At 42.5% G+C, this 9,371-nt stretch overlaps 1 protein-coding gene across 1 annotated transcript; it reads right to left on the bottom strand.

Annotated features, from left to right (window-relative positions):
• Positions 1-557: 557 nt before the first annotated feature.
• gjc4b (gap junction protein gamma 4b) lies at positions 558-8,631 on the bottom strand. The gene is made up of 3 exons (XM_037686853.1): positions 8,481-8,631; positions 2,526-3,697; positions 558-2,445 (listed from the first exon to the last, which is right to left on the bottom strand). Exons 2-3 carry the CDS (start codon positions 3,670-3,672, stop codon positions 2,432-2,434), a joined length of 1,161 nt encoding a protein of 386 aa, XP_037542781.1. The 5' UTR covers positions 3,673-3,697; positions 8,481-8,631; the 3' UTR covers positions 558-2,431.
• Positions 8,632-9,371: the final 740 nt, after the last annotated feature.

Raw genomic sequence — 9,371 nt, 5'->3', positions numbered from 1 at the left:
TAGAAAATCACCTTGCTATGGTTATCAATCATAACAAATGTCCAAAAGTAAAAAGGTTTCAGTAAAAATCCTTCCTGCTGAACAGCATCCGATACCAGAACAAATCATTAAAAAAGGGATTTACGCCCAGAAAAAAAAAGGTCAGGATGATGAACACTAATTGAAACCTATAATAACCCTTCGTATTCAAGTCGTGATTAGCAGATGAAGCAAACCGACTGTTCTATATTGTAATGCACACAAATAAACTTTGTAAATTAATGACTAAACAACAATAGTTGAATTTGCTCTTGTTGCATCCACAAAACTTAGGTTTATTTAAAAATATCTAATTTGATGGAGCAATAAAGGCATAATGTTTAGAACCTGCTTGAGTTTTAACTTAAGAACGTCCGTTTTCCGTAAATGCATATCAAACATTAGCCAACAATGTCCCAACAGCCAATACACCAAAGAAAGACCACATACATGAACAAGTTGGAAAATTTATTTTAAAAACTAAATCACAAAGTACTAGTCAATACAAAAGTATAAAAAAGTACAAAAACATTGGCCAAAAATATCTGAGATGACAGTATTTGAGTTGGTACAAATGGCACTGTGGGTGTCAGAATACAAAAAGTCGGCATCTTAAAGAGTGCACTCAAGGCATTAAATTCACATTGAACTGATTAGTTTGTAACCATCGTTTAAATTCTGGAGCAAACAGCTACAGAAATCAGCACTTTCAGGACATAAACTCAACTCATAACTGAACGGGCATAAACTGAAAAAGTAAACACCTAATGGTACCTTAGAAACTGAGCAACGAGGAAGCATGGAATGAAAAACTGCTGCTCTTAAACCTAAAACTGTACCAAATCCTGTTCAGATCACCCAGTCCACTCTCAAAATCCAGTCTCAGGTAACAGAGACTTATGAATATCATTGAAATAAAATAAATCTGCCACATCAAAAAGAGCATAACAAGAAAGTTAAACAGTATCAGACATTAAAAAAAAAGACAATAATCAAAAGTTACATGTTTGTTTTCTTCAAGCATTACCCAGGTTTGTTCCTTTGGACAAAAGGCGCCTCAAGTGTGTTCCAGTTACCATCGAAAGGCCTGTACTGTGAAGTAGGTTCACCATAGCCTGAATATTGTACAACCAGGCTCAACCAACCCCGACTACAGCACGAAAACAATGATTACGAGTCATGAATACAAGTACACACACACACAAAAAAAAAAGCCGTCAGCGCCACGTGACCAATCCCAAATATGGATCAATGGCTGCATATTTTTCACGACAATAACTACATTACTAAATATATAAAAAGGCAAAAAAAATGTAGCAGCCAAGAATAAGAAAGTCCAAGTGTGGGTATTAAAAGCTTAACAAAAACAAGGCAAGAGCTCAATCAGGGGTGCAGCTTGTAGAATTTTAAACTTTTGGAAAAGGAACGTACAAAAAAAAAAATGAAAAAAGGAATGCAGTGAAGTAGTCTGGTTCTGAAGTGGCAGAAAAAAACATCTGTAAGAACAGTTTAATGCTGGATAGGTTTAAAAAAAAAAGGGGGGGTGGGGGGGACCACCAACATCAGCTTTAGCCACAGATGAGCAAGTTTCAGAAGAAATGACCCCTCTGTTGAGAATCTGGGACTTGTGGATGCTCATCAGGAAAAACCGGAGGATTTTGATTTTTAAACGAATGCAAGAGGCCGATATTTTTAACGGAGCAAACTGGCCCAGAGCAGGTAATCAGTCCATATTCCACTGCATGCTAATTCCAATAGCTCCCCATGCTGCCCGATTCATAGTACAGGTCCCAGAAGTGTGAAGGATAAATAGTGAAGGGGCGGCATCAATAAGCCCTTGTGATACCTTGTTGAGTCTTCACAAGGAAGACAACAAGGCCAGTAACTTTCATTCAGAGATGCTTTGTTTAACCTTTGTTTATTCATGTCCCTGCTGTCACCCACTCTCAAAGTGTAAAACTAAAATAACAAAAATAAACTGGCTTGGTCTTACTTTGAAAACGCAACATAAAAAAAAAAGAAGTTCCAGTTTAAATCCAAGGCAAAACTGAGATTCACAAACTAAAACAGAAGAAAAATTAATATAACTCGATGGTCCTGATAAAATATTCATATGTATAAAAATATAGCTGCCCTGAGGGAGAAATCCATGTCAACCATTCTTGATCCACGGCGGCAGGTAGAAAGCACTTCGGGTCTTCAGACAGGCTGTCGCCTCAAGTATTGCCGAGTTGAGACGGTCACTTCTTGTTCTTTTTTTTTTTGATGCTCGACCACAGCTGGCCGCAACACTGGAAGGCTCGGGCCGTCTTCATCCACCTCAGGCGACCAATTCACAAACGCATACACACACGCACTCCCTGCTCATTTCCCCTTTTGTCCTCACTGCTCCTCCTGTGAACTGATTGCGAGCCTATGCACGAAGACCTGTGAAGAGGATTTGAGCAGTTAAGCATCTCACCTGAATAACATATAATGAAAGTAGCACGAATGACAACGAACATTACCTTTATCACAGGTACTACTCTGCTTCTCCTGGGCAAAGTTTAGCCTGTTCTGTTCCACTGCAGTGCCGTTTGACTCTGGGCTGCTGCTGCGCGACGGGCTGCCCTCCTCATTCTGGTACGCCAAATCCAGATGTTGCTGGGCCAGTTTTAAGTGCCTGCGAAGCCTCTCCAGCTCCCGAGACGACGCCTCGTCCCCGAAGGACTCGCGACCAGAGTCGCCCAGGTTATCCCTGAAGCCCATTTTTCCAGATGGGTCCTTCTTCAGAGCTGTGCTGTAACCTGGAGGCGCCGATGGCTGACGGCTCATGGAGGATTTCTGGCTGCCTAGGGCCAAGTGGCGGGAAGGAGCGCGAGGTCGTGGCGTGCAGAAGCAGTCGCGGATTCCACTGATGCCGAGATGGAGGATCTCCAGCATGGTAAAGAGCAGGCACAAAGCACTGACGGCATACATGATGAGCAGGAAGATCGTTTTCTCAGTCGGACGAGAGATGAAGCAATCCACATAGTGCGGGCACGGCGCGCGTTGGCAAACGTACGATGGCTCCACCTTCAGCCCATAAAGAACGTACTGCCCAAACAGGAATGAGATCTCAAACACGGCACGCGATAGCAGCTGAAAAATGTAGACCTTCATCAGACCGTCCCTCTTGATGCGACGTCGGCCATCGTGCTTCTTTTTGGGCTTCTCCACAACAACTTCCTTTTCTTTTTCTGGCTCAATCTCCTCCTGGATCATGGGATCTTCCTCCCCGTTATCCTCCGCCTCTTCGTAGTCCCGGTTGGCGCCACGGCTCACTATGGGCATCTTCTTCCTGTGCCGAGAACCATAGTCATCGTCGTCCATGCGGGCGATCTTGTGCATAGCAAACCCGAGGTACATGATGGTCGGTGTGGTGATCATGATCACCTGAAACACCCAGAAGCGAATGTGCGAAAGAGGCGCAAAATTATCATAGCACACATTCTCACAACCAGGCTGCGCCGTGTTGCACACAAATTTGCTCTGTTCATCGTAGTAGATGGACTCTCCGCCGACCGCCGTCAGCACGATGCGGAACACGATGAGGAGGGTGAGCCAGATTTTACCCACAAAGGTGGAGTGATTGGAAATCTCATCCAGCAGACGCGTGAGGAAGCTCCAGCTCATTTTGCTTGCGGGACAGGGTCAAATCCTGTGGAGAGAAAAAGGAAATATTTAGACAATGTTCCCAGTTTTCTGCATCAGTAAACGGGTCACTGACAAAATAAGGACGCACGCATGTTGAAGCGCAGGGGTCCAACTTTCGGTCTTAGAAAGTACAAACTACAAACATCATGAAAACCGATCAAACAAATAAATAAAAATTTAGAAAAAACTTTTTTTGTTGGATAACTGACATGTTACTTTTCTTAAACCATGGACTTCCATCTCCATTTTCCCCATTTGTCCAATGTCTAAGATTCTACTGGTGGCCCACAGAGATAAGCCAGTTACAAAACTCTGGCTCATTTGAGGTGAAATATAACAAAACAAGAACTTACCCATGACTTTTGCAAAGTACTAACTACATTGCATTCATTTAAGTGCACTTTTTGCCTCGACTGTGATTATATAAGACGGCCACAAGGTAGAGCTACACACTTACAATACAATTATCCCAGTTAGAAACTACACTTCCTACTGAGAGAGGCATGTTGAGGCAACATTTCCTGAAGACTGAAATTCTGAATGATTTATGTTCTTAACCTACCAGGAAAGATTTGTTATTCTGCAAAGAATTTAAATAAAATAAACCGATTTGCGACTAATTACCAACTTAAGAGCCGCGATTAAACAGTCAGTCCTTGCAAAACAGTCACTCAGCTGAATTTGTGCAATCTGCTCTGACACTTTCACCAACTCACGTTTAAACGCTGTTCGCATCTTAAAGTCTCGTAAATTAAAAAAGGCTCTTGTGGTTTTACACCATCTGTGACTAAACCCATAATGTACTTCAAGGAACCATGATTCACTCTTACAAAACCACACTGCTGTAGTTCAAGTCAAAAAGGCACAGTATCAGTGAACGTTTAAAAATGTGTGAAAGGGTACGTGTAATCTGAAGAGATACTTCGCACATGCTTCCTCCTTTAAAAACACGTTGGACCACTGATCATTTGTTTTGACAGCTCATATCTGACTGGTACTGGTTGAACTTTGTGCCAGTAGCGCATTCTTTGTACTGAATCAGTCTGTCTTGTTTGGAGACGTTCGGTACAGACTCAAGCTGCGAGGCACCGTTTCATCTCACAGCTTTTAAATCTGACTGGAATGACAAAGTAAACCTGACCTGCGACAGAAAAATCAGAGATAAATGTAAGTGCCATCTATGTGTCATCATTGTATGTTCCCATACAACGATGAAGTTAGTTCTCTGCATTTAACCCATCACACGTGAGATACACCCAGGTGGAGACTGGGCAGATATGCAAGCACCCAGGAGCAATTAAGAGATTATGCGTCTTGCTCAAGGACACCGTGGCATGTGGGCATGGCAGGGAGTTGCACTGCAACTTTCTGGTCCCAAATCAGCTGCCCTACCTCTACACCATCTCAACCCCGGGATTCTGATGTGTGACAGTCACCTTTGTTTAAAACCACAGAGGATTAAAGTTAATTTAGTGCCTATTCATGAAATTCATCTTCAGGTCTCGTCCTTTAGCAGCTCCCCACTGCAGGGGTCACAGCGAGTCGACTAGCACGAGACATCTGGCCTAGTTTTAAGCCAGACGCCCTTCCTGACACAACCTGGGCTCAAGAGGATTAAAAGACCGTGGCACTGACCAGTGACCAGTCTACCAAATCCATAATCAGTATTTTACCAGTCTAACCCATTTTTCTAATGTTTGCATTTCATTAGGAGCACACACGCCACTTTCCTTCTGTGCCAATAAACATCAACACACATTTCTAAAAAACCCCAAACAATTAACTTCCTGTTGATCCGCCCTTCCAAGAAGTGGTGAAACATCGCTCCACCAATCTCCACCCAACTGATTGCATTTAGTCAACACCGTACTCCGACGACTTTTGGTAATGAAAACGCAACAAATGTTCTGTTGTAAATCTGCAGCTTTCTGGATCGTTACCTGCACACGCCTAAGCTGCGAGTGCCAACAGTCGTGCGTCAACGCAACGTCATGGAGGCTGCAAGATCTTCAAAAACCTGATACTCAAAGCAGAGGCGTAGTTAACTTTTGGGGATCTTAGTAAACGGGTCAGTTAAGAGCCTTTTTATCTTTGGATTTAACCTGCGAAACGTGTCAAGACGTATTGCCAAGATGGATAAATCACAACTAGTGTGCGTAGGAAGTTCCCCTAAGAGATCACAACGATGGCCAAAAAACACATTTTATTTCCCAGGCCAACAACAAGTTATTTATCTTTCTGCTCAACATTTTTTTTTAACTCCATGCAGCTCATTTCTGCTGACTTTCTTCAATTTTACATGTCTTTTTTACAAACTACCACCATACAGGACAACTAAGGGTTTTAGCAGCTGGACTGTTTAGGACTCCAAACAAATCTTGAGAACACATCTGCCATTATGCGAAGAGTAAAAAAGGATTCAGGCAGACTGTTAAACTCTGCTCATACTCAGTTTAGACACTTTAAATATGCACGGATTGGTTTTAAAGAGCAAAACTAAAAAAAAAAAAAAACTCTTTAATTTATGGTCAATTTTCCACATAACCACACACCCGAGGTTGGAGCTGGAACGCAAAACATTTTAATAAGCGTCGCCGCCGCCCAATTGACACAATTTGTTGAGTCATCTCGAGTCTTAGGATCGCACAAAGAGCGAGGGAGACGAGGCGTCCTCGTTTTCTTGTAGCAGGTCACGCCATGTTGTTTACCAAAATATGTCAGTTCCAGTCAAAATGCTGTTTTAAAGAGCGATGCAGAATCGGATTTAATCTGATGCTGACCTTAATAACTGCTGATTAGAACAGGATTTTTTTCCCCCACTCCAGTTTGATCCGACATGTGGCTTACATTCTTTTTCATAAGGAGGTTTTAAAGTTTTACATTTCAGGCCACGTGCTATAAAAGAGATTTCTACAACACCATAGGTGCTGGATCCTTTTCCCCCCATATTGTACTTTTGCAGTTTTTAAAAAAAAAAACACTTTACACAGACTTTGTAGCCACTGATTAACCTAGTGTATATTCCTATGATCTAACCAGAGCCCAGATGTTTGACGGACTGATTTAGTTGGTGATATTTGCCACTTTTCAAATAATCAGCAATTGGCCATGCCTGTGTGCGTACCAAGACGCAACAAAAGCTCCAACCAACAAGGCTCTTTTTAAAATGTTCCAAGTTCTTCCCAAGTTTAAGCGAACACGTTGACTTATTGAAGCATTAAGAATGCGCTATTTATTAACCAAAACACAAAAAAGTGTTTGTATATTCATCATTAGCTGCTCTGATTTCCAACGATGCACACGGACCAGACATCTGCACATCAGGGACCCGATATGGATCTTTCTACTTGTTTGGTTCAAATTAGGGCTTAGATCACCAAGCAAGGGCAATAAATGAGCAATAAAAGTAAATTGTAAATAAGTCCTTGTGGCTCATTGACACTAACCTGTATAAAGAAAAGGTTGAATTGAATTGAATGAAAGAAATAAAACGTAGAACAGTTTAAATTGGGATAAAGAAGGTTAAGGATAAATTAATGCATCACCAGAGTCCGACATGCTGCGAGGTGACAAAAGTTTAAAGTCACCTCCCGGCAGCTAAAGCTTTTCTTCCCCACATCTCCACTTTGTACCCGTTTCTTCCTGAACCCACTCAGGTTATCTGAACTCCTGACAGGTCAGAAAGTCAGAAATGCGCATTGGAAAACAGATCTTTTTAAAAATGTGGACAATTCCATTTTAGCAGCGCCATCTTTTCCACTTTCTCCAAACCTCTTCTGTGTTAGTGGCTCCACGGAGGCAGCATGGACCCGTTTGTGGCACTTGACACTTTTTCAGTCCGTTTCCAAACTGCAGAGGTTCAGTTTTGGCCCAGCCCTGCAGAACAGAGGGGCCTTTGTGCCCCCCCATCCCCTAACATCTGGGAGATGGGTTAGAGTTAATCCCTCTGCAGCCGAAGCCCTGTGGCCGAGGGGCCCCTGGTCTGAGGAAGGAAAACTAAAAGGATGATCTAAGTGAGTGCTTACGTTTGGACAAACGTGCTGAAAATACTCAGAAAATCTGATTCCATCCGATCCGCCCTTCATTCCCTCAGACAAAAAACTGGATTTATATTGGAAGACAAATATTTCAAACAGTGTGAAAGTCATCATAAAAATGGACTAAATTATTAGTTTAATTTTTTAGTATTCTGCATTTCCATTAATTAAACAAGAAGAAGTAAACCCATTGGGAAGAGCATGCTGAGGGGAAAATATGTCTCGTGCCAAATGACGACACAGGCTCGTGCTACGTAATATTATACCCACAAATTACATATAAAAAGAAATTTAAATAAAAATATGAAAAATACTACTTAAAAAAACATGTTTCAAAGGATAGTGTGTGGGTTTAATTAAAGAGGGGGATCAGGATGGGATTCCAGAACATTCCTTTATAACAAACACACAAATTGAAAAACCACAATGAAAAAGGTAATGACGTAATTTGGTCAGAATAAACCAGTAAATAATAATAATTTTACATGTTGAGAGCCGTTTTCTGGATTTAATCAGCTCTGATTGGCACCAGCTTGTGCGCGTAAACTTCAGCTGGCGTTTAAAGACACATTTACGCACTTTTAGCTGTTTGGTTGTTTTTTTTTAGCTGCTTTAACACAAAACTAAAGCCGTTTATTACAGTTTACAATAATGAGAGTTACATGTGAAGCATGAAAAGCATCGCTTGTTGAGGATGGGTGTTGTGGCGCTGCCGGAGCCGCCACGTTTGGGTTTTTTTTTTTTTTTTACCTTCAGCTGTTTTTCTGTCTCCGTTAAGTTCTGTCGGTTCTTGAAGCAGCCCTCCGGTAAATATCACCCCATTCACGTTTCTTCTCCTCACAGGAGGCTCCGAGCTTCTCCAGTTGTGTGAGCTCAACTACTGGCTGAGGACAAAGACGGTTCCCGAACCCCCCCTTCCTCCTTTTCTCCTCCCAGTGTGCGCCGCGGCGCGCGCGCGCACCCCACCCCCCCCAGTCTGCGCCAGCAAGGAGGCCCTTTCTTTAACTGATGCAATCTCTCCTGAGCTCGAGTTTTATGTGAAGGCTCGTCAATAAAACGCAGCTCGTGCTGAATAAAATCAATCTGCATGTATTTATTTATTTAAATAAGCATTTCTTGCAGATCATGTTTTAACCTGAAAGTGTTATCAGCACCTGCCCACGTGGCTCAGTAAGAACTTCAGGAGGGAGAAATGTTGCAATCTGCTGCTCACATCTTTGTTTTGGGTTGTAAGGAGGAGCACGGTCATAAAACGTGGCGGTGCAGATGTTCGGAAGTCGTTTCCAGTTGTTTTTTAGTCACTTGGGAAAACAGCACATAGGCTTCCTGAGCCCTCCCCCTTTAAGGGTGTTTTCACACCTGTCTGGTGAACTCGGTTCAATCAGTGACCGATATTCATGACATTTGTTTCCATTTTCAGCTGGTGTGGTTCACGTTCACACTGCACTGATGAGGCAACCTGTTCCCCCCCCCCCTCACCTGTGGTGGCGCTGCACCAAGAACTACTGAAGGAAACGACACAAAAACCTCTGAAGAAGACACTTCTTCTGCTTCTTTTTCTGGAAATACAACAAAAACGGAGTGGCGTCAAATTTTTCGCGTTTTTAGGATTTCGTGGACTCAGCATGAGCTGAAGATATC

The sequence above is a fragment of the Nematolebias whitei genome, chromosome 13, assembly GCF_014905685.2.
Source record: "Nematolebias whitei isolate Nwh7 chromosome 13, NemWhi1, whole genome shotgun sequence".
NCBI classification, from domain to species: Eukaryota; Metazoa; Chordata; class Actinopteri; order Cyprinodontiformes; family Rivulidae; genus Nematolebias; species Nematolebias whitei.
The sequence above is the reverse complement of the archived record's forward strand: the minus strand, read 5'-3'. Positions and strand labels throughout refer to the sequence as shown.

Bases quoted from the DNA above. Each gene is read 5' to 3' on its own strand.
- gjc4b (XM_037686853.1), bottom strand. From the start codon at position 3,672: ATGAGCTGGAGCTTCCTCACGCGTCTGCTGGATGAGATTTCCAATCAC.